Here is a 26,049-nt window from a genome sequence, read left to right as displayed (position 1 = left end):
TCTCAGTAAGATAAAACTTTAGGGAGGAACTTAAAAGGAGGGAGAGACAGCATAGAAAGCAGAAGAAGTAGTCAATGTTTTGCAATGTAGAAGGCACAGTTACCAACGATGAAGGGATGGAAAGCCAGGATGTGCAAGAGGCCAGACTGGAGGAGTACAAAACAGTATATTGAACACATACAATGCACATAGAGCACAGATTTGGAGAGAATGAAAAAAACATGCTCTTATGGATATCCTTTTCTCAGGAAAGCCCAAAGCACTCCACAGCCAAATAAACTCTCATGAAATGTCACCGTTGTAACACAGAAAGTATTGCATCAAGATCACGTACTGTAAGTTCTTGGCCTGTGTATCTAACATTAAAAAAGGGAACAAAGGACACTTCTAGCTAGGTGCGGCCACGCGGAAATAAGTAACAAGAATTACGATTCATTGAGATCAGGAATTTAAAATTGTCTGTAATCGAGTGTGTGTAGAGTTGGCTGGGTCACCCATTGTGATAAGTAATATTCTTTTAAATGGCCCTTTTAAAAGAAGGAGAGACATTGGCAACAATTTGATTTGGTCCTAATTCTATTCTTGCTTCACACTTTTTGGCAGCCAGCTAACAGCCCACAACCATCCAACGGTTCTGGGAAAGAATTGAGCTCCTTCCTTTCAGTGAGGCAACTGCATCATGAAATGGTTGTGAAACCTTTCCGTCTCTGCCCCAGTCTGGGTTAAAGTGAAAAGGTTTAAAGCTGAAAGGTTTATATTCGTCACTGTGGAGTGCTCTCATGCTCCACTCTCTGGAAGGGTAAATATGGTACAGTATGTGTGACTGCAAATGTTAGCCTGCTGCTTAGCTAATACAACAAAGCTTTCTTGATCAGATAAGAGAGGAACTGAATGCCTGAGCTGGCTGGTTTCTTGCAGGCGGGGTTTCTTTAAGCTATAAAGCAGAGGGAGATTTTCTCCACCCAATTTGACTTCAGGGCTTGGCTGAAGCTTTACTTTTTTTTCAGTGATTCTCCCTCCCCCCCTCTCTCTGTCTCTCTCTCGCTCACCACTTCTGTCTCAGTACTTCTGAAGGGTCAGGTAACAGCAAGCTGCCAGTGCTGGTCTCACACGCTTCCTCTTGAGTGATGGCGGGATAAGAGGCTGGGAGCATGGAGAGGAAAGTTTGTGTGATCCAAACAGATTTTCATCAGTATCGTCCAACTATTAGTGTTCAAGTCAAGCCTCTAGCACATGTAAGACAGAAATGCCATCCTTAATCTCACTTCTGAAGCTGTCCTTAGTGTGTACATGGTTAAAGAGACAGTATATTGTTTTACTACTCAACTTAAATTGGCAATGTTTTGTGTTGATTTTAGTGTAACTCTGACTCTTTATATTATCTTGTAATGCATGGGCTGAGCGCTGACTTCTATCATTGGTCCTGTCAGCTTTATCAAAAGATAAACTTTTACTGAAAAGCCTCATTTAAAAAGTTTATATTTATGAAAATGTTTTGCTGTATTGCAGCAACTAATATTTGATTTTTGCCAAATAATATCAGGACAGAGATGCAAGTTTGGGCTTAAATAGAATTTGTCCACATTGTGTTTTTCATGAAGATATTTTTAAAGATATTGAATAAGAATGGTAGTGTAACCAGTTTCAAAACGTTAACATGTAGATGTCCACGGTTAATCTTATGTGCAATATATTTTTAACATATTACACTGAAGAGTAAAAACATATTTTTGTGCAGAAAAATTCATGTCTTTAGAATGGCCCAATGTGTTTTACAGCTAATGAAAGTACATTTGAAAAGTATTATAATTGTAATGTCGGAAACATGATGGCAAATTTGTACATAGGAAGCTCCCATGAAAGCAAATATGATGCATCACATGCGATTGGTTGAGGTTGATTTTGGCTAGGGACTGTGGAATACTTCCCTGATCATCAAAATGTGCCATGAGATGGCTTGCATCCTCCTGATAGGACAGTTTAATGCATTACTCAAGGATGACACCTCTCACAGTGCAGTGACCCCTCAGTATTACACTGAAGCTGATTATGTGCTTCATTCCCTGGACTGGGGATTTGATCCAGCTGCCTTCAAGATGGGAAATGCGAGTGTAACCACTGAGCTAAACCTGACTTCAATATTAATTTGACAGCTCATGGCAATTCATGTAAGTTTTGGTCATTCACATATGCATAAGGATGCCTGTTTCTTGTGCACAAGATTGTGTTGGCTTGCATGTTGAAATTTTTAAAAAAGCAGATAGTTCTTCTTGTCATCCTTACCAGCTGACCTTTCTACAGATTATACATTGCACATGAAATGTAAAAGCCAAATGTAGTCTTCCAGTAAAAAGGGTATCCAACAGTGAAGAATAACAACAGCAAGGTCGTATAGGTGAAATTAAATTACTTTTTATATCTCATATCCCATCCCTTATAATACCTCAATCTTTTTGAAGCCGAATTGACTTCAGTGACAGAAACGTCTTCACGACACAGGCTGAGCAACAGTAACAAAAACAAAGTTGCTGGAAAAGCTCAGCAGGTCTGCCAGTATCTGTGAAGGAAGGAACAGAGTTAACGTTTGGTTCCGGTGACCCTTCCTCAGCAACAGTAAGATGCTTAGTTGAAGAGTTATACTGCCACAGCAGGTGAGAAGGTGTAATTACAGCTGTGACTGGTTTACATAGACAGTCTCTAATGGAGGTAACAAACTATGTGAGGCAGTTGAAATGCACATGATTGTAGGTTTGTTACCATATTTGTGAAATTAGTCCCTCTTAGTTTCAAATCAGCATTCTGATATTTATAATGCTTATAATTTATATTTGTTTAATATATATAAGGCCTATGCCTAGGCTTATTAAATTCCCTCCTCCCAACCTAGTACCCTGCTCGTATTGCCTGTTAGTTGTTTGGAATGGGATCTGAATCTTTCAGACATGATTGCAAGCAATGTTGGAGAACTTAGAACTTTACTCCCTCCCACAGTGGCAGCCCTTCTCCTGAGACTTATTCCATGATGTTACCACTTCCTGCCACAGAGAAGCCTCCTTTATACATCTCAATCCTTTCACCACCTTCCCCCCAACCACCCCACGCCACAAACCATCATGCCCCGTGACATCTCATCTCAAGAGAACTACAGCCTGTAACTGAGAGTCTGGGGATTGAGAGAGAGAGAGAGAAAGAGAGACAGATGAGATGGGAGGATGTATGAAGCCAGTAGGGATCATGGACCCGAGAGAAGGGGATTGGGACTCAGAAAGGGAAGAGTGGGTGCCTAGGGAATAAAAGGGGTGGTAATTGGGATTCAAGAATAGAGGATCAGAGATTGAGGAGTTTTGCTCCAAAAAGTAAGGGAAAGGGGAGAAAGAAGGTCTTTAAAACTTTTTTGTAATCATTTGCAAGATGTGAGTGTTGCTGGCTAGATCTGCATTTATTATCCATTCCTGATTTCCCGTAAGAAGATAATGGTGAATTTTACATCCTGGGATGTGTCAGCACAAGTGGTCATGGAGACAGATTGTGGTGTATTGTTTGAATAGGAAGAATATTACAGGATGGTGGAAAGGTAAGAGGATGGATTTGAGTTACAGAAGGATGTATTAGCACAGGTAGCAATGGCCAAATAGCATCTTCATGTGGTATAATTTCTATAATTCTATGAAGTCTCTGTTATTGAGTCCAGACCTAAGAAGTAGTTTTGAAATCTTGGCTCTGAGCTGACATTAAGAGAACATGTTTTATCAGAAGTGACCCAAACATGGAACCTGTTGACTTTTAGGCAGTCTCTTGGTTAGGTTCCAGTCAGCCTGTGCCAGCTGGTTTTGACCTGTGAGAAATCAGGTCCAGCTGAAGTTCTTAGTTCAGACTTGGCACCCTTGTTTCAAACCAGAGGACAAGGCAGTTGGTACAGAGTAGACTCAGGAGTTGACCATACACTCCCATGGGATGCACGTATTGCTTCCGGGCCAGCGTGTCCCTAGTTGCCCTTGAAAAGGTGGTGTTGAGTTGCCTTCTTGAACCCCTGCACTCCATGCATTATAGGTGGACTCACAATGCTATATGGGGAGGATTCCAGAATTTAACCCAGTGACACTGAATGATGTATTTCCAAGTCAGGATGGTGAGTGTTTTTGAGGGGAATTTGCAAGTGGCACCATATCCTTCTAGATGGGAGCAGTTGTGGGTTTGCAAATTGCTCTCTCTGGAGCCTTGGCAAGTTTTTGCAGTGCATCTTGTCGATGGTGCATACTGCTAAGTGTCAGTGAAGGTGTGACTGAGTGGTTGTGCATGTGGTGCAAATCAGGTGGGCTGTTTATTTCTGGATGGTGTCAAGCTTCTTGAATGTTGTTGGAGCTGCACTCATTCAGGCAAGTGGAGACTATTCCAACAAACCCCTGATTTGTGCCTTGTGGATGATGGACAAGGTTTTAGGAGTCAGGAAGTGAGTTACTTGCTGCACAATTCCTAGCCGGTTTTGTGCTCCTGCAGTTAAAGTACTTATATGGTTAGTCCAGTTCATTTTCTGGTCAATGGTAAACCTCAGGATGTTAAGACTGCAGATTCAGTGATGGTAATGCTATTGTATGTCAAGAGATAATGGTTAGTTTCTTTTTCATTGGCAATAATTCTTGTGTGGCACTTTGTGGCATTCTTGCCACATATCAGCCCAAACCCACATAATTGTTCGGGTCTTACTGCATTTGGAGTGAGCTGCTTCAGTATTTGGGCATTCATGAATGGTGCTGAACATTGGGCAACCATCAGTGAACATCCCAATATCTGGCCTTACGATGGAGGGAAAGTCATTGACAAAGCAGCTGGAGATGGTTGTTCCTAGGACATTACCATGAGGAATTTCTGCAGAAATGGAGGTGAGGTGAGATGAATGACCTTCAATAACCACAATCCCCTTCCTTTGCGTCAGGTATGATTCCAACCAGCAGAAAGTTTTCCCCTGATTCCCATTGACTCCAGTTTTGCTCATGTCCCCTGATGTTGCACTCAGTCAAATGCAGTGTACTGTTGATGACACCTTTCATCACTTTACTGATGCTCAAGAGGAGACTTAAGGAGCAGTAATTGACTGGGTTGGATTTTTCCTTCTTTTTATGTTAAAACAAACCTACCCAGGCAATTTTCCACATTACCAGATAGATGCCACTATTGTAGCTGTACTGGACGAGCTTGGTTAGGGGTGCAGAGAGTTCTGGAGCACAATTTTTCAGTACTATTGCCGAAATGTTGGCAGGGCCCATAGCCTTTGCAGTATTAAGTGTCCACAGCAGTTTCTTGATTTGACATTGCGTGAATTGAATTGGCTGAAGACGGCCAAATGTGATTGTGGGGACCTCTAGAGGATGTAAAGATTGATGAACCATACTGCATTCTTGGCTGAAAGTTGTTACTAATGCTCGGCCTTATCTTTTGCACTGATGTGCTGGGTTGTTCCATCATTGGGGATGGGGATATTTGTGAAGCCTCCTCCTTCAGTGAGTTGTTTAATGTCCACTGCCATTCACAACTGGATGTGGCAAGACTGCAGAGTTTAGATCTGATCGCTTGGTTGTGGACTTCTTATGCTCTGTCTATCACTCGCCGCTTATGTTGTTTGGTAAATAGCCCTGTTTGTAGCTTCAATACAATGTGCAGCCAAAGGAACACAGCAGGTCAGGCAGCATCAGAGGAGCAGGAAAGTCGACATTTCGAGTTTACACCCTTCATCAGGACTGCATCTGCAGTTCTTGCTATCTCTGTTTGTAGCTTTACCGGATTGATACCTGATGCCGCTCCTGGCATGCCCTCCTGCACTCTCCATTGAACCAGGAATGATCCCCTGGCTCTACGGTAATGTTTGAGTGGGGAATATGATGGGCAATGAGATTGCCAGTTGTGGTGGAGTGCAATTCTGCTGCTTCCGATGGCCCACAGCGCTTCATGGATGTCCAGTCTAGAGTTTCTAGATCTGTTTGAAGTCTATCCTGTTTACCATCGTGATTGTGCCACACAACATGATGGACGGTATCCTCAACGTGAGGATTTTGTCTCCACAAGGACTGCAAGCTGATCACTCTTACAGATACGGTCATTGCCAAATGTATCTGCAGCAGACAGATTGGTGAAGACAAGGTCAAGTTTGTTGTTCCCTCTTATTGATACCCTTATCACCTGCGCCAGACTCAGTATCCCGTTTATATCCCTTAGAACTCAACCAACCTGGTCAGTAATGGTGCTGCTGAGTTATCTTGGCAATGCCATTGAGATTCCCCACTCAGAGTACACTCTGTGTCCTTGCCACCCTCAGTGCTTCCTCCAAGTGTTATCCAACATGGTGGAGTACAAAATCAAGCCAAGGAGATGTACTGCATAGTAATCAGCAGGATGTTTCCCTATCCATGTTTGTCCTGATACCAAAAGACTTCATGGGGTCTGGAGTCAATGTTGAAGACTCCCAGGGCAACTCCCTCCTGATTGTATACCACAGTGCCGCCCCCTCTGCTGGGTCTGTCCTACCAGTGGGACAGGACATATCCAGGGATGGTGATGGTGAGGTCCAGTTCATTGGGTTGTAAGGTAAGATTCCATGACTATGACTATGTCACATTGTTGCTTGTCTACTCTGTGAGACAGTTCTCCCAATTTTTTAACTAGTCCCAGAAGTTAGTAAGCAGGATTTCACAGGGTCAATAAGGCTATGTATTCTATTATCATTTCCAGTGACTAGGTCATAGCATCATGAAGTCATACAGCATGGAAACAGATCCTTCAGTCCAACCAGTCCATGCTGAACAAAATCCTAATCTAAACTAGTCCCACCTGCCTGCTCCTAGCCCATGCCCTATTCATGTACTCAACTAGGTGTCTTTTAAACATTGTAACTGTGCCTGCATCCACCACTTCTCCAGAAGGTTCATTCCACACATGAACCACCCTCTGAGCAAAAAACAATTTACACCTCATGTCTTTTTTAAATCTCTCTCCTCTCACCTTAAAAATATGCCCCCTAGCATTGAAATGCCCCATTCTAGGGAAAAAAGAACACCTACCATTCACCCTATCTATAGGCTTTTTATAAACCTCTATAAAGTCACCTCTCAACCTCCTATGCTCTAGTGAAAAAAGTCCCAGCCTATTCAGCCTTTCTTTATAAGTCAAACCTTCCATACCTGGTAGATCTCTTCTGAACGCTCTCGGGTTTAATAATATTTTTCCAATAACTGTGCGACCAGAACTGGTCACAGTACTCCAGAAGAGGCCTCACCAATGTCCTGCACAAGCTCAACATGGCTTCCCAACTCAAAGGACTGAACAACGAAGGCAAGCCTGCTAAACTCCTTTTTAACCACCCGGTGCATATGTGACACAAATTTCAAAGAATTATGCGACTGAACAACTAGGTTCCTCTATTCTACAACACTACCCAAGGCCCTTCCCAGGGTTCTGCAAGGTTTCATTCTTCGTTCCATTTTAGTGATTGATACTTCTGAGTGGCTTGTTAGGCCGTTTCAGAGGGCAGTTAAGAGTCAATTGCATTGCTGTGGGTCTGGAGTTACATATAGGTCAGACCAGGTATGGACACCTTTTTACATTCCTAAAGGACATTAGTGGACCAGAAGAGTCTTTTTTTAAACAACAATGGTTTCATGGTCATCATAAGACTTCTAATTCCAGATTTTTAAAATTGAGTTCAAATTCCAACATCTGATGTGGTGGAATTTGAACCCAGATTCCCAGAATATTACCTTGGTCTCCGAATTGTGATTCTAAAAGTCTATGGATTACAATTAGGTTATTGGGGCATTGATGGTATATTGGATGAATATTATTATTGGTTATGAACAAAATCTGAATATTACCATGTTACTATCAGTTTTTGGGGAAATTTCAGTGAATTAAAGTTCTCTTCTTCTCTTCCTATGCTCTCCCCACATCTCATCACCTCTCTCTCTCTTCAGCTTCAAAACCCTCCTTCAGTTTTCACACTTCTCTACCCTCAGCTTTCTCTCTTGGCCTGCTTATGAACAGTCTTCTGGCTCTTGAAATATGTTGCCTAAACCTACTGGCTCAATGCCACAAATAAAAATATTCAAGAAAAGAACATTTGACCCTGACAGGACCGACAGCATCTTTAGAGAGAGAAACAGAGTTAACACATCAAGATCATACAGAGATAGTAGGAACTGCTGATGCTGGAGAATCTGAGATAACAAGGTGTAGAGCTGGATGAACACAGCAGGCCAAGCAGCATCAGAGGAGCAGGAAAGCTGACGTTTCGGGTCTAGACCCTTCTGTAGGAACTGTCGATGCTGGAGAATCTGAGATAATAAGGTGTAGAGGTGGGTGAACACAGCAGACCAAGCAGCATCAGAGGAGCAGGAAAGCTGACGTTTCGGGTCTAGTCCCTTCAAGGAGCAGGAAAGCTGACGTTTCGAATCTAGGCCCTTCAAGGAGCAGGAAAGCTGACGTTTCGAATCTAGGCCCTTCAAGGAGCAGGAAAGCTGACGTTTCGAGTCTAGACTGCTGTATTCATCCAGCTCTACACCTTGTTATCTAAGATCATACAGAGTCATGCTGGACTTGAAAAGTCACCTCTGTTCTATCTCACAGATGCTGTCAGATCAGCTGAGTGTCGCTAGCATTTTCTGTTTTTATTTCAGATCTCCAGCATTTGCAGTATTTTGATTTTATTACGATTTGACCTTTAATTGTAAATGCATTGACAGTTGAAGGTGTCACATGATCAAGCATCACCTTCGAACCAAAGTTGGAGCAGTAGATGTGCAGAGTAGAAGAATATAGGCTTATTAAAAAGCTACTCATTCTTAGTCTATTAGAGTAGCATGCGGCTCATTCTTAGTTACTGTTCAGGAGGTGGTGATGGAGTGTCTTCAGTTGCTGTAGTCTGTCTGGGGAAAGTGGAGCACAGATCAGCTAGGATTTCGATCAAACTAGTTGCCTATGTTGTATGCAATACACTTCCACCTCACGATCACTTAATCTCCTCCTTCTCCTGCCCACATTCTATGTTCACCCCATTCCCATTGGTTAAAAATTGGGGCTTCTCTGTTCAGACTCATGCTCAAAGATTGACCACGTGGGTGAACTCTGATTTGGTATCACTTGTGGAATTCTGCTGTGTACAACCTAACAAGAGAAGGAATGGGAAAAGGCATGAAATGGAGAAAAATTCTTTAGTTAAACAGAACAAGGAAGACTGGTTATTCAGAAACTTCTGTGTTTTGACATGATTTCTTATATATCTTGGTTTAATCCATTTTTGTTTTGATTGTCACCTTTCCAAAATGGTTAATAATACAGTATTAGAAATGAGATCATGTCTAAAGAATGTAAGGCCTTAAATCCAATTTGTATTTCTGCTTCTCAAAAGTAACTCATATCTTGTACAAGTAGCAGGTCTATGCTTGTCCCTCGCTGGTCCGTTAGCAAACGAGCATTAATACCAAAGCCCATTTCAAGGTTTTTTTCACAGCGCTGTAGGGCTGTTGGTACCCAACAGGACTTTAGTGATTAGCAATCCCCAACAATTAATTGTCTTAACTAATGTGATCAGCAGTACAAACATCAACCCCATCTTCTGAATATCCTCCCCAGTTGATCCATTTGGTCTGATGGAAGACTTCAAGTGCAAAAGTATGTTTTCACATCACTCACTTGGAACTTTGGCACTAAGTTGCTGTGTAGAAGAACTTCAAGGAACTTGAATGCTCTTCAAACACTATTCAAGAATTTTTAAAGATTGAGCTCCATTCGTTTTATGTTCTTAACTTCAAGAACATTCATATACAAGTTGCGACCACTAATAATTGGAGGCTCTGTGCAACATCCTAAATTTTCAAAATGGCAGGTGAAATGTATGCACATCTGTCATGTGCATAGATGTGCGCTCCTGCCACGTTGGATGAAATGAACAAAAGACATTTTGATAAAACAAAAAAAGGGACGACTTATACAATTACAAGTAGGGCCTTGTGTAGTGTTTTGAAGTTTGTATCATGTACAGATAGGGTGGTTAAGAATGCATTTAGCATGCTTGCCTTTGAGTATAGGAGTTGGGACGTCATGTTGAGGTTGTACAGGGTGTTGGTGAGGCCTCTTCTGAAATACTGTGTCCTGGTCTGGACTCCCTGTTATAGGAAGGATATTACTAAGCTGGAGAGGGCTCAGAAAAGATTTACCAGGATGTTGCCAGGAATGGAGAGTTTGAGATATAAGGACAGGCTGGATAGGCTGGAACTTTTTTCACTGGAGCATAGGAGATTGACAGGTGATCTTATAGAGGTGATTTTATGAAATCATGAGGGGTATAGATAAGGTGAATGGCAGGTTCTTTTCCATAGGATCGGGGATTTCAAGATTAGGGGACATATTTTTAAGGTGAGAGGAGAAAGATTCAAAAAAGACATGAGGAGCAATATTTTTACACAGAGAGTGGTTCATGCATGGAATGAACTTCCAGAGGAAGTGATGGATGCAGGTACATTTAAAAGGCATTTAGATGAGTAAATGAATAAGAAACATTAGGAGGGAGAGGGACCAAGCACAGGCAGATGGGAGTAGTTTAGTGTGGGATTATGTTCAGCATGGACTGGTTGGATCAAAAGGCCTGTTTCTGTGCTGTGAGACTCTATGATATCTTTTACTCGTGTTTTGGAATCTGCAATATTAATTTATCCCAAGGCAGCCAGTGTCATTGCTGAGCTGGCTCGGGGAAACCAGATTATGTAGGAGAAAGGTGAGTAACTTTGATCTGTAATTTACTTTCCAAACTCTGATATCTGATCTCTCGGTCTTCAGTATTCAAACCCCTGCCCACTGACTCCAATCTAATTTGCCTGGTCTCCATGTCTGAGTTGCCCCTACTTGCAGTCACCTAACTTCTCCTCCAACCATCTGCAGTGAGTACAATTCCATGTCCCCTGATCACACCATTCCCGCACACACTCCTTCCCAGTGTAGTCTCTCCTGGCAGCTGCATTACAGCAGTTCCAGCAACAATCAAAAAAACTCAACATCAACCAGGAAAAAGCAACCCGCTTTATCAACACCCAGTCCATCATTTTAAACATTCACTCTCTCCTCAACCCACACCAGTGTGCAGCATCTACAAGATGATCAGCAACAGCTCACCAAATCTTCTTAAACAGCGCCTTCCAAATTTGCAAGCAGTGACACTTAGAAGGACAAGGGCAGCAGTTGTATGGGCACACCAGCATCTGCAAGATCACCTCCAAGTTACATACCAGCCTGACATGGAATATGTCACCATTCTTTCACAATCATTGGATCAAAATCCTGGAACTATCTTCCTAACAGCACTGTAAGTGTCCCTATGCCACAAGGATGCCTGTGCTTGGAGAAGACAGCTCACCACCAGCTTCTGAAGGACAGTTTGAAATAAGCATACATCTTGATCTTGCCAGCAATATCCACGTCTAAGAATGAGTAAAACAAAAATGAGATTAAGGCCTGGGCAAATAATTTCCAGGATATATAAACAAGGAGCAGGAATAAGCAATTTGGCCCCTCAAGCCTGTTCCGCCATTTAATATGATTGCGGCTGATCTCATCTCGGTCTCAACTCCACTTACCTGCCCACTGCCCATAACCCTGCAACCCCTTACTAATTAAAAATCTGCCTATCTCCTCCTTAAATTTATTCAGCGTCCTGGCATCTGCTGCACTCTGGTGCAGCTAATTCCACAGACTCATGATCCTTTGACAAAAGTAATTCCTCCTCATCTCTGCCTTAAATTTGCCATCACTTAGCCTACAACTATGATGTCTCATTCTAGATTCCCCAAAGGGGGAAACATCCGCTCTATGTGTACTTGTCAATCCCTGTTAGCATCTTGCATATCTCAATTAAATCTCCTCTCATTCTTCTTGACACAAGCAAGTCTAGGCCTAAATTGCTCAATCTCTTGGACTTCTTGAACCCAACTGTTAGTGGTAAAAAGATGCTGATATTTGATGCAGTGAGTTCCTGAAGATTGTTATTGTATTCTTCAGGGAAGAAAAGCCACTTGTTCTCTCTGTGTCTAGTTACTGTTCACTGGTACTACACTTCAAACCTCCTTCCAACATGTGCACACGCACATGCACATGCACACACACACACAATGCTGTACTCAGAGTCAATGCTGGACAAGGAAGAGCTGGACAAGGAAGAATCGGAAGATGTGTACATTGAATAATTTTCTTAAAATCCAGCAAGTGTACAGGAGGTGTTTCGACCAGAGCATTTTGAAAATGATATAGCAAATGTACTTTTATTCTGAAGAAATTTAATGATATACTGAAAAGGAAAACAGAAAGGTCTGATTTTTTTCCCTAAAATTACACATTGTCTTATTGATTCAAGCTCAAAGATTGGTGAATCAACATGATTATACAGTTCTTTGAACTAAAACCATATGCAGTAATGATTTTTAAGTAACAATGAGTTGTTTTAAGCTTGAGGTAGTGGGAGGATATTCTGCGGTTTGATACATTAGCGGGAAGCTGGATAAGCACTTGTGGGAGAAGGGAATAGAAAAACAGGGGGGATACAAAAGGTAAATAAAGTAGCAAGACACTTGAGTGGAATATAAACATTGACTTAAACCAGTTGGTTTGAATGGCCTGTCACTGTGCTGTAATTTTTACACATATTTGAAGTTTATTATAATACGGTTCACCATACTGCAAATTTTCTCATAGTAGGGTATCTCAGATTCCAATAGAGCTACATTTACTTGCCTTGTGTGTGCACATTTGGGGGTTTTCACTAATATAGAAAAATAAGGCTAAAACAAGATTGCAACAGAGTCACGTGTAATTTATCAACAATTTCTGTTAGGCAACACTCTATTAATGGGATGGGGATCTACCAATTGCTCCACACCATTCAGTTCAAAATCAGGAATGATTCCAATGATTTTAGTCATTGCGTAGCATTGGAACCCACTGTGGTTTTGTTGTAAGAAATGAAAAGGGAAAGGCTACAACATGAGAGAGAGGGTTGGTCATGGGATGAGGCCAGGGTGAAGAGATTTTGAAGCTAGTAAAGTCCACATTGAGACTATTGGGTTGTAGACTCCAACCCAATGGTCTCAATGTGGACATCACTAGTGTCAAAATCTCCCCAGCCCCGGCCTCATCCCTGCCTCCTTGGCCTGTCCGTCTTCTCTCCCAACTATCCGCTCCTCCCACCTCACTGACCAATCTCCACCACTGCCGACCTGCACTCACCTATCGCCACCCCACCTACCTTCCCCAGCCCCACCCCTCCTCTCTCTATTTATTTCAGAGCTCCCTTCCCCCCGCCCCAACACTTCTGAAGAAGGGTCCCGACCCGAAACATCAGCTTTCCTGCTCCTCTGATGCTGCCTGGCCTGCTGTGTTCCTCCAGCTCCACACTGTGTTATTAGTGGGTATGTAGTTCACTCATTTTACTTGAAATGTACCAGAGTGATCCCAAAGCCATTGTGTTGATAAGTGTTCTGAAAAGGCTGAACTGCTAAAGCATATTTTCTGTAAGTCCACTGAAGAAAGTAGGATTTATGATAATGCTATTGGCTGTTAGATGAAAGTAAGCAAGGATATTGTTGGGACCAGGTGAGGAAGAATGAATCAGCTCCCTTCTTTTTAAACTCCCTTTTTGGCTGCAAACTTATTTTACACAAGGCTATACCTCTCCCCAGTTTACAAGTAGTTAACTCATTTCAACTGTAGAGGTACTGCAGTACAGGTCAATCAAAAAGTTTTTAATGGAAATTTATGAGGAAGTTTATTATCTGCTAATTAACCCATGAGAAAAATAATAAACACATGGCATGAAGCATACAGCCTTCAGGCAGTCACTATGGTGAGTGCACCGTTCACAGACAAACATACTAAGTTTAAAAAGGGATAGTGTCCAACACAAAAAGGAAGATAACAGAATATAATTTTTAGAGTAACTTGGGTGTCCTTGAGGCATTAGGTTTTAACCTGAGACCACAATTGCTTAGTTAGTGACCATCAGCAGTAGTGAACATTGCATTTACCTATTGAATTGTCAATGTTCTGCGGTTTCTTTTTAATCTGTATTGTCCCCAGGCACTATTTCCTTTTGAGAGGTGGAGAGAAAGAGTTCCCAGCCTGAGTTCAATGTTACATCCTTAGTTTCAACTCATCTTTCTGCCAAAGGTGAGCTGCTTGAAATGCAAACTTGTTTATATATTTTTACATCTGAGTTCATTGTCTTCAATCTTGATGATCACAAGGGATGGTTTCATTTTCAACTTGAGAACATTCTCATAAAGGTATAATTCACAATAGGAAATGAGGATCTTTTCACAACTCCCTGGGAGGCTTGCTAATTAATTTGTTTTTAGTAAAATGTTCATTTAAGTTCACAGTGTTTTTGACATTGATTTCATGGAACTTCATCAACCTGTGTAGTCAGGTGTTTACTAAGGCTATTTAAAAGCAGTGATGTTTTTCCTTTTCAAAACCATTTCGGTCCATATAAATTGCAGAGATTAAGTCAGATAATACAATTCACAAGTCATTCATAGAGTCCCTACAGTCTGGAAGCAGGTCATTCAGCCCTTTGAGTCTACACCAATCCTTCTAAGAGCATCCCACACAGACTCACCCCCCTACCTTATCCCTGTAACTTTACATTTCCCGTGGCTAATCCACTTAGCCTACACATCCCTAGACACTTCAGGCAACTTAGCATGGCCACTCCACCTAAACTGCAAATCTTTGGACTGTGGGAAGAACCCAGAGCACGCAGAGGAAACCCACGCAGACACGGGAGAACATGCATACTTCACACAGACAGTCGCCCAAGGTTGGAATCAGACTCGGGTCCCTGGCGCTGTGAGGCAGCACTGCTAACCACTGAGCTACTGTTTCACCCAGTCAGTATTTTAAACCATCATGATGATATCATTTCAATGGAAATGCCATTAATTTCTAACTCTAAGGGGGAAGCGGAACACATTCAAATGGCATTCAAAACAAGCCACACAATGCCCCTACTTAATTTCCTCCCCTTTATTTTTACTCAATGAACCAATATCCAAAAGGCTAGTTCTGGCCTATCCACGCAAACTCTCAATTAGTTGAATTGTTTTAATTCATGCGTCAGCTTGTTAGTATTTCACGGGAAAGATCAATTCCACCTGTTCAGCTCTCCAGATTCTCTGGGACTGTGATAGTTCAGATCAATGTTATTTAGAGATTGAGACTAGAGGTTGTCAGCATGAATCACTGTTAGTTGTGCAGAAACATTTTAAGATAATGGTTTCTGTATGTGGAATCTTTTGTTATGCAATCAAAGGTTTGATATCAGCCACAGATGTGAGTTTCACTTCTGCAACTTACTGCTGTCCCCATCACCCACCAACTGTTCCCCATTTCCTCCCCCCACGGCCTGCCACCTATCTCCTTTAACCTTGACCATCCCAGTGTTTGGATCAACCTGTCCTCCATCACCCTTGGGTCGTAGGCAGTCTGAACTGAAATGAACATTTCATCAAAAACAAAAGAAACCAGCCAGCAAGCCTCCCAGGGAGGCATTTAAAAAATCCTCATTTCCTATTGTGAATTACACCTTTGTGAGAATGTTCTCATGTCAAAGATGAAACTACCCCTTGTTACATAAGGTCCCACTATAATAGTTATCCGTACACCTGAACTTGCCGCTGCACTGAGCCTACAATTTGTTACAGTCCCCATTACCACCCATATCCTTAGCCCTCCCCATTTTGAAACAGCTTGCTCCTTTACCCTCCAAGATCCCATGAGATCACCCAATATGTGTTTGTGAATAGCCACTCTAACACGTCTCACCCCTTTCTATCATTGCCGTTATCTGCTTCCCAGTACCTTCAAATTAATCCACAGCATGACCATTGAAATCACCAACCTTACCTGTAGGCTCAATACTCCAACCCAATCTCTGTCCAAGAGACCATCCTACCTCTGGCTGCCCCACCCTCAATCAGATACAACTTTCCCATTCCACCCTGTCCTCCCTGTTTCACTTTCGTAGATAGCCCTTCCACCATTTGCATACTTGCTTGCACCATGCCCAGCCTCCTTTCCTTGCACATCATCCAAGCCCTGTGTAACTTTGACAATACTGATGTCAATCATGGCCTGACTTAGCTCCAAAAGAGCAGGAAGCAGCGGGTACTCATTCCAAAGTCTGGAGAATATTATCTTCCTGTTGCACGTCTCTATTGTGTGGTCCTGAACCCTTATTATTTATTATCTCACTTGTGCAGAACTTAATTGGGAAGGGGAAATTGATTCCGGTGAGCTGGCCTTTTAACGAATATGCATGAGATGCAAATACTTGCCAAATTACTTTGTGATGCTTACCATCAGGAAGCTCTTCCCACCTTCGACGTTCCGAAAGCTTCTTTTCAAAACTTCATCCAACCATTCTGAATTTTGAACTGCCATGCAATTAAGGTTCTCTTATCACCTTGTTTCCTACTCCCAGGTGTAGCAAAAGGTTCTGTTGTATGTTTTACAAATACCAATATTTTTATAGAGTCTCAGTTACCAAAGAAGCTATTTATAATGAAATTAATAAATGCAACTTCTGTCCATTACAGCACAATAGGGTCATTATCACATATCTATTTTTGGGAATTTCTGTAAGGCAATTAGTTCATAGAGTCATAGAGATGTACAGCATGGAAACAGACCTTCTAGACCAATTTGTCCATGTTGACCAGATATCCCAAATTAATCTAGTCCTATTTGCTAGCATTTGACCCATATTCCTCTAAACCCTTCCTACTCATAGAATCCCTACAGTGTGGAAACAGGCCCTTCGGCCCAACAAGCCCACATCGATCCTCAGAGCCTCCCACCCAGACCCATCCCCCTATAATCCACCTAATCTACACATCCTTGAACACTATGGACAATCCACCCTAACCTGCACATCTTTGGACTGTGGAAGGAAACCGGAGCACCTGGAGGAAACCCACGCAGACATGGGGAGAATGTGCAAACTCCACACAGACAGTCACCCAAGGCTGGAATCGAACCTGGGTCCCTGGTGCTGTGAGGCAGCAGTGCTAGCCACTGAGTCACTGTGCCACCCATTTACTCATATACTCATATACCCATCCACATGCCTTTTAAATTGTAATTGTACCTACCTCCACCACCTCCTTTGACAGCTCATTCCATACATGTAGCACCCTCTGCATGAAAAAGTTACCCTTTTAAATCTTTCCCCTTTCACCTTAAACCTATGGCCTCTAGTTTTGGACTCCCCTACCCTGGGAAAAAGACCTTGGCTAGTCACTGTATCCATGTCCCTTATAATTTTGTAAACTTCTATAAGGTCACTCCTCAGCTTCCAACGCTCCAAGGATGATAGACTCAGTCTATGCAGTCTCTCCCTACAGCTCCAACCCTCCAACCCCGGCAACATTCTTGTAAATCTTTCCTGAACCCTTTCAAGTTTAACAAGATCTTTCCTATAACAGGTGTTGTGCTTCCCACGTAAACGTACTGAGCACTTTTCTGAAGAATTTATTTAAGACATTGTCTGGTCACTTAAAGATGGAAAGAAGAAGGATTTTGGCGTACTAATTAGAACTTACATGAAGTAAATTGTAGGCATGATGTTGTTCATATCGGTGGACTCTTCAAGAGGGTTTCTGATGCTAAAACTTGTCATTTTGATTATATTTGGTCCAATTAGCTGAATAGCTGGTATACAATGCAGAGTAATGCAAATAGCATGGGTTCAATTCCTGTACTGACTGAGGTTACCTCTAAGGACTCTCATTCCCAACTCCTCCCCTTACCTGAGTTGTGGTGACCCTTAGATTAAGCAACTACCAGTTGTCTTTGTCTAAAGTGAGAGCAGTTCTATGGTCTTCTGACTCTGCGGCAACTTTGCCTTTACAGTACAGAGCAGCAGGAGTGATTTTAGGGGTCAGAGCATTTAGTTACATGAAGAGACCGGAGGATGTGCATTATTTATATCAGAGAGCAGATGAGAGGTAAGTATGGTGATATCAACCTTTTTGAGCTGTTTATAACCTGGCTCTTCGGTTCAAGACATAAACTAAACCTAAAGCAAGCTTAAAATTAGAGATGATAAACTATGACACAAAATTATATAATTTTGATGCTATTGACATGGCACCTGCAAATAAAATAACTTTCTTCATGAAGTTTAACTGTACTTATCCATGTTTTACATTCATAAGATTAGTTGTAAATAAAGTCTGACAGATACAGAAATGCTGTTCAATCATGATAGGTGCTTAATCAAAATGGATATTCCAGAATAAAAGCGAAATACTGTGTGTGATGGAAATCTGACTAAAAACCAAACATACTGGAGAAACTCGGCAGGTCTGATATCATCTGTGGAGATAGAAACAGAGTTAACATTTCAAATCTGAAATGACTTCTCTTCGGAATTTTGAAGTAGTTCTGAAGAAGAGTCATACTGCACTCAACATTAACTTTGTCCACAGATGCTGTCAGACCTGCTGATTTTCTCCAGTACTTTCTATTGTTATTGGACAAGTTGGAAGGTTTCCTGCTTATAAGATGGCTGTCCTCACCTTAACCTTCATTTGGACACCACAGCTGGTGTAAATAATTGGCATATGGTGATGAAATGTTGATGTCACTGGACCAGTAACGCAGACACTGAAACCGGGACTTTGAGTTCCAAACTAACCACAGCAGAAGGTGGAAACTAAATTAGTATTGAAGAAGTTCAAATAAGAAAAAGGCTAATTTCTGTAATACTGAGCATGAAGCTATCACTGATTATTATCTGATTCACCAATGTCCTTCAGAGGAGAAAATGTGATGTTCGTACCTGCTCCAGCCTCCACATGACTCCTGGACACACAGAAATTAAATTGATTTATTTTGTATTCATTCACAGGATGAGGGCATCACTGGCTAGGTCAGCATTTATTGCCCAGAGGGCAGTTAAGAGTCAAGATTCTGGAATCACGTGTTGGCAGTTTCCTTCTCTAAAGGACATGAGTGAACCAGATGGGGTTTTTTCTGAGCATTGACAATGGTTTTGTGGTCAACATTGAACTTCTAATTCCAGGTCTTTTTATTGAGTTCAAATTCCACCATCTGCCATGGCAGGATTTGAACCCAGGTCCCCAGAATATTACCAGGGTCTCTGGATTAACAGTCCAGCAATAATACCATGATCATCTCCTCCCATTCTTGACCATTTGTCTGAAATGGCCCCCGGTTTTGAAAGTGAGGTGGAACATTTCAGAAAAAAATGATTTACAACATGGTCAAAGTACAGAAACTGGTTGCTTGGAGTTGAGTGGAAATGAGATTGAACAAATGGTAAATGAGTTTGTGGGAATAAGAGATTAATTGGAGAGGAGGCAGGTGTGTACAGTAATGTAGGATAAAAATTAAGGGGAAATTTGTCTGAAAAGGTAAGATGACATCAACTGAATCTCAGGGAGGGAGGTTGGACGTTGTACCTGGGCAATGCTGAGGATGAGATAGGGAGAGGTTTGCTTGGCAGTGCGGACATGTAAGGTGAAGGGGAGGGAATGATTAAGCAAGTCAGTAGCAACAGGGATGTTGTAACAGGGTTTGGTAGTAATTTGAGGGAGTATCTCTCCCAGGAGTGATAAACCAGTTAGAGTAGGGTTTGTGCACTGTGAGCGACATAAAGAAATAATCAAATATAGCTTCAAGAATTTAATGGACATAACAACTAACAGTGATGATTAAAGAAGAATATTTGTGCTAGTTAAATAAAATAATGTGATGCAGTTACGATAATCTATAAATGAATCCCGGTTCTTTTTAAATATTAGCATAAAGATGTGGCAAATCTGTTCTATTGAATTTGCATTTCCGGAGCGTGCTGCAGGATAAAACATGAAGTTTGGTGAAGTAATGGATTAACTGACAATCTCAGGAAATTCCTGAAAATGTGCGTTTTTTTTTAATTGAACAAGTTCAGTCAAATTTAGAGCACATTTGGGTTTGACGTTTGACTGACGACTCAAAGCCACAGTTATGTGACCTGAACAATGCCAGGGTTGTTTAGGATGTTATACAGAGTGGATGAAGAGACATTCACTTTGCATATAATGTTATTGAGTCTGAAAATGGTTTGCATTCATTCATCTGGCTGATGTCAGCTGCAGCAAGATTTTGGAAAGCCTGCTTGATGACTTTTTATGGGTGATGTAGTCAGGTTGATGTGGGTGGGCACTTTTTAGAAAATTAAGAAAACTTAACTTACAAGGCTGCTAGTGTCAACATATTCATTTCTTCTGTACTTGCTGCCTGTCTACCCTAATCATTTCCTCCAATCCCACCAGATTGTACTCAGAAACTGAGCTGTAGTGAGATAAGATTGACACTCTTATGAGCGAAGAGCAACATGCTTTATTGAACATACCAATATCTAGAAGGTGGTAAGAGAGGCCATTTGACTGGGACCCAACAGACCCAGGCTCCAGCTACATGCGAACTGACATCACTATGACATGGCCCCTTTTGCACATGTTTGATAGCTATACTGAGAGTGAGAGATATAATTCCATTTACACTACATCTCTGCCCACGTTCTCCTTATGGTCTCATTTTCACCACTATTTAACGATGAACCTTTAACTCTTTCTTTTACTCCACTTTCACCGTTCCCCCACCATCCCCACACATTGATTTTGCTTGAGTGATGAATCTCCAGCAGCATCCCATTTCCTTTTAGAGAATATGTAGGAAGAATTTGCTGTCCTGTCATTTCTTTGGATACTGAACATATTGTTGGAGTGGGATGGCAGCTTCTGATGATGGCTGGTCTTTGGGCTATGACACCTGAGAAGACTTGAATGTAGCAGCGGTGAAGAACAATTGAGGAAAAACTGACTCTTACACCAAAAGACTCCAGCACTCAAATGATCAGTCTCTTGCAGAGGCAGATAAGGAGGTGAAATTTTCTCTTGCCTTCCTATCTGATTTGTTTTCTGATCTAGGGATGAGCACAATAACTGAAAAAAGGGTTGTTCTGAAGACATTTCTGTAGACAAGGCGATGAAGGTGTTATCATTACTTTTAGGATCAGAATTTCTCTTTCTGCAGATAATGGTATCACTACAACACTGCTATGATACTGCTAAATTGTAGCCGGGAAATCTCAGAGATATCACAAGAAAGCAGGACAGTACTATTGTAGACAACAGAATAAATTGTTGGAGCAGGATCATGAGGAATCAATAAGGAGCCTACCTAGATGCTCATAGCATCCCTATCTTGCCCTGCATTTATGCACATGTTCCCTTAGTCAGAGATACCAGGCTGATATTACTTCTGACTTTCCTTGTCATTTAGCAACACAAAGCCAGAGAGCTTATCATGGTTTTCAGCAATTCTCCATCATGTCAGGGGAGATAGCCTTACCTCAGTGGATCCTGGCACAGTAAGTCTGAGTCAGCTTCCGATCCCAGTCTGGAGGCTTGGACACTGTCAGTCAGCCACTTGGGACAGTCTGTCAAATACTCTCCACAATGGGAGAGGAAGTAAATATCGAGCAGGCCACAACTTGGCTTGATGCTTTCTGCCCTATTGTGGTCTGCTTTCATCCTGGAATGTGGAAGGGGTAGGTATATGGAGGATGAAAGTGGGTGGTATAGCTGTTATTGTTGGTACACATGAGGAGGCAGCAGAGAGGTCATGCAGAGTTAGTAGTGTCAGAGGCTGGGATGAGTGGCAGCAAGTGAGGGAAGATGCTACAGGCAGTAGTGAGAGTGGTAGAGCATGAGCCATGTTTAGAGCTGAACACAGTAGCAGAGATGAGAATCAGGTAAATTGGCACTTTACCTCATAAACTGGAGAAGGTCATCAAACTTCTTCCTACAATGCTGTGCATTCCTCTGGACTGCTGAGAGTTCAGTGATCCAGTCATCACTAACCATAATCCTAGCCCAAACCCAGATCAAGGTGCAGGGCTGGATGAACACAGCAGGCCAAGCAGCATCATAGGAGCAGAGAGGCTGACGTTTCGGGCCTAGACCCTTCATCAGAAAAGGTTGTTGTTGTGGCCTCCACTGCTGGGCCTGGGGTAAGAGGACATCCCCTGTTTGCACTACTCTTCCCAGTGGGAGCTCCAGAGTGGCCTGCCAATTGTCCCTCATCTGCCATGTCTGGGGCAGGAACTGTCCAGTTAATCTGCATACTGACAGTGTTTGTCAGGGTGCACAACAGCCTCTTAAAGATGACACAGGGTACCAGCCTTTTGATATATAATCCACTGAGTGGTGAGTTGTTCCAGGAATGGCATGTGATAAGTTGGGGATAGAATCAGGTTGAAAGAAAAGCAATGGGGACAGATAGATCATGAGCTTGGTAAGATATGGCGATAAATTTCACAGTGAAAATCACTCCAATAAACCCTGACGTTACTCACACTTCATCAAAAAAAAATTAAGACTCGGCCCTAGGTAACTGATAATTAACCACTGCAGAAAGTTTCCTTCAGCTAATCATTCACTATAATCTCAGACGTCTGCAGCAGAGAGACTCGTTCTTCATCAGTATATATGCTGCCTTAGTTGGGTGAGAATACTGGTTTTCTGAGTGCATAATTTTTATAAATATTCTGCAAGTTTCTCATTCTCAGGCTACAAGGCTTGATTGCATTAATTGACTGCTAATAGTTAGATTTTTAGTTTAATATTATTGCTGAGATGTTTATACTATGCCGATTCTTGTTGCGCTTTGATCTGTGGCCAATGATCAAATTTAAACATCACCAACGCGTGATGTGTCTCCAGGAGTTCAATTGTTTAGTCTTGCAGGCTTTGACTGAAAAACCTCTCTCATGGATTGCATTTGCATTGTCTCCAGTTGCCACCTGTGCAGATCACCAATTTCTGCATTTTGAATATTAACATGATCCACTTTGGTCTTTTGAATTGTTTATCTCTTTAGATAGCTTTTCCTTAGTTACTTGCTGTTTTTAAACTTTATTTTTGATGGGCCTTTTCAAAGGATTGAGATTTTTATCTAAATATGTCAAATGCATACTGTTGATAATTTTTGCACACAATTAGATGTGCTGCATACAATTGGCTTCTGCCTATACAATTGGCTTCTGCCTATGCAATTGGAGCACCATCTATTCCTCATTTTGACTAATGCCTTGTCTGGTTTTAGCAAGACTTTCCTATTTTTGTACTCCATTCCCTTTGAAATAAATGCCAACACTTCATTTGTCTTCCTTATTACCTGCTGAATTTAGATGCTAGCTTTTTGTGATTCATGCATGAGGACCCCCAAATCCGTCTGTGCTGTAGCTTTCTGCAGTCTCCCAAATTTAACTCCTATTCAGTTCCTCTATTCTTCCAGCCAAAGTTCATAATCTCATGTTTTCCCATTTTATATTTCATCTGCTAACTTTGACCTACTTACTTAAACTCTTTGTATCATCCTTACGATTTGACTTTCCAACTATTTTTGTGTCATCCCAAATTGGTGATACTGCATTCACTTTCCTTAAACAAATCATTAATATATTTGCAAGCAATTGCTGCCCCAACACTGATCCCTGTAGCACACTACTAGACACAAGTTGCAATCCTGAAAATGTCTTCTTTATCCCACGCTGTTTTCTATTAGTTAACCAATCCTCTATCAATACTATTGTACTACCTAACTCCATGAGCTTTTTCATTCTTATTAAATAGCCTTACGTAAGAGTGAATGAAATCAAGCATATTTTGCATTTTATGAAAGTTCTGCATGTATGGAGAGTTCTGATTATCTTGAATCCATTTTCTGGAAAAATGACTGAAGAATGTGGCATGGAAACTTCAATTACCTCTTGATCACATTTCTGTATTGTGCCATGAATGGTGCCAATACAATCTACATGAGGAACCAAAAATTCCTATGACAAAGCATTTACTGTAACTGCAACTATGACTACATTCTTCGGATGTGAGAAGTGATGGCAAAGCCAGCATTTATTGTCCATCTACAACTGCCATTCTAGAAGGCAGTGGTGAGCTATCTCCTTGAATCAATGCAATCCATATGGTGAAGGTACTCGCACTGTGCTGTTGGAGATGGACATGCATGTTCTTGATCCAAGATAATGAAGGAATGGAAGTATAGTCCCAAGTCAGGAAGCCATGCACCTCGGGTGTTCACTTGCATGTGGTGTTGTTTCAATGCCTTTGCTAGGCGTACTCTTCTAAATGGCCAAGATCATAGGCTTAGAAGGTGCCATTGAAAGACCCTTTGGATGAGTTACAGCAATGCATTGTGTAGACCAAGTGATCATTTAGAATTGTGTCAACGTTTGAAGTAATCACATTGAAGATTATTATGATGACTTTTCTGATGAAATCTTGGCTGTCTACCATTCCTGGACTGTCACTTCAATCACTGAACCTGTTTTATCTTGTGTTCCACCGTAAAGTGAATAATCATTACATTTACCAACCAAAGTCAAGGTACAAGGTGACAAGAGCAGATTGGCAATTAACTGTGATTTCTTGAACTCTTCCACACAGATTTATGTTTCACACATAGCTGGAGAATGTGAAGAGCTATCTCCTGGTTTAGATTAAATCTCCCTGATAATATTTGACCAAATTGATGATTTTCAACAAAGTGCAGAAATGTTTTCTTACATTGATAAACCTTAATCTTTGTGCCATTAACTATTGAGAATATCTTTTCTTTGTCTACTTTATCTGAACAAAATTATCTCATAAGTTTGTACCCCTCTCTCATTTCTTTCCCTTGAATCTCCTTTGCTCCAAGGATAACAGTCCCAGTTTATCCAAGATAATCTTGTTGTGAACACAGCCCAGTCCATCACTCAAGCCAACCTTCCATCCACTGACACGATCTATACTTCTTGCTGCCTTAGGAAGGCAGCCAACATAATCAAAGTTCACTCCCACCCCAGTCATAATCTCTTCCAATCTCTTCCAGTGGGAAGAAGAAACAAAAAGCTCAAACACACTTACTAACAGGTTTAAGAAAAGCTTCCACCCTGCTGTTATTGGACTTCTGAAAGGGTTCTCAAATTTTAAATTTACTGTTGATCTCACTCCCTTTGCACCTTTTCTGCAGCTGTAATATTGTATTTTTTGCTCTGTCCTATTACCCTAATGCACTTTGTATGGCATGAGCTGCCTGAGCTGCATGCAAAACAAAACTTTTCACTGTTCCTAGGTATATATGACAATAATAAATCAAATCAAATTAAATCATTGTGGTATATCTCTTCCACATTCTGTCAAGAATCCTCTCATTTTTCTTAAAGGATGGGACTACATACTGGGAACTGTGCATTCTTAGGGAAGATACAGGATAGTGTAATGATAGTCCCTGGGCTCCAGTTAACTCAAACAGACCCTGCGACCGCAGGAAGTGCTACACCTGCCCCCATACCTCCTCCCTCACCCCCATCCCAGGCCCCAAGAAGACTTTCCACATCAAGCAGATGTTCACCTGCACATCTGCCAATGTGGTATACTGCATCCGCTGTACCCGGTGTGGCTTCCTCTACATCGGGGAAACCAAGCGGAGACTCGGGGACCGCTTTGCAGAACACCTACGCTCGGTTCGCAATAAACAACTGTACCTCCCAGTCGCGAACCATTTCAACTCCCCCTCCCATTCCTCAGATGACATGTCCATCCTGGGCCTCCTGCAGTGCCACAACGATGCCACCCGAAGGTTGCAGGAACAGCAACTCATATTCCGCTTGGGAACCCTGCAGCCCAATGGTATCAATGTGGATTTCACAAGTTTCAAAATCTCCCCTCCCCCTACCGCATCCCAAAACCAGTCCAGCTCGTCCCTGCCTCCCTAACCTGTTCTTCCTCCCACCTATCCCCTCCTCCCACCTCAAGCCGCACCTCCATCTCCTACCGACCAACCTCATCCCGCCCCCTTGACCTGTCCGTCCTCCCTGGACTGACCTATCCCCTTCCTAACTCCCTACCTACACTCACCTTTACTGGCTCCATCCCCGCCTCTTCG

The 26,049-nt window shown here is 41.9% G+C and overlaps 1 protein-coding gene across 3 annotated transcripts in view; it reads left to right on the top strand.

Moving 5' to 3' along the window:
* The first annotated feature begins 696 nt into the window (after positions 1 to 696).
* Positions 697 to 26,049, top strand: part of LOC109912679 (myosin-16) — a 269,712-nt gene continuing 244,359 nt past the window's right edge. For 2 of the 3 annotated variants that reach the window (XM_048610913.1, XM_048610909.1), the window contains exon 1: positions 1,069 to 1,235. In XM_048610913.1, coding sequence (XP_048466870.1) covers positions 1,152 to 1,235 — 84 coding nt within the window. In that variant the 5' untranslated portion in view covers positions 1,069 to 1,151. Of the gene's footprint in view, positions 800 to 1,068; positions 1,236 to 26,049 lie in introns of those variants that run through there. The other variant, XM_048610911.1, reaches the window with a different exon arrangement.

This window comes from Rhincodon typus, chromosome 23, assembly GCF_021869965.1.
Source record: "Rhincodon typus isolate 14 chromosome 23, sRhiTyp1.1, whole genome shotgun sequence".
NCBI lineage: Eukaryota > Metazoa > Chordata > Chondrichthyes > Orectolobiformes > Rhincodontidae > Rhincodon > Rhincodon typus.
Note: the sequence above shows the minus strand (reverse complement) of the source record. Positions and strands in the feature narration are given on the sequence as shown.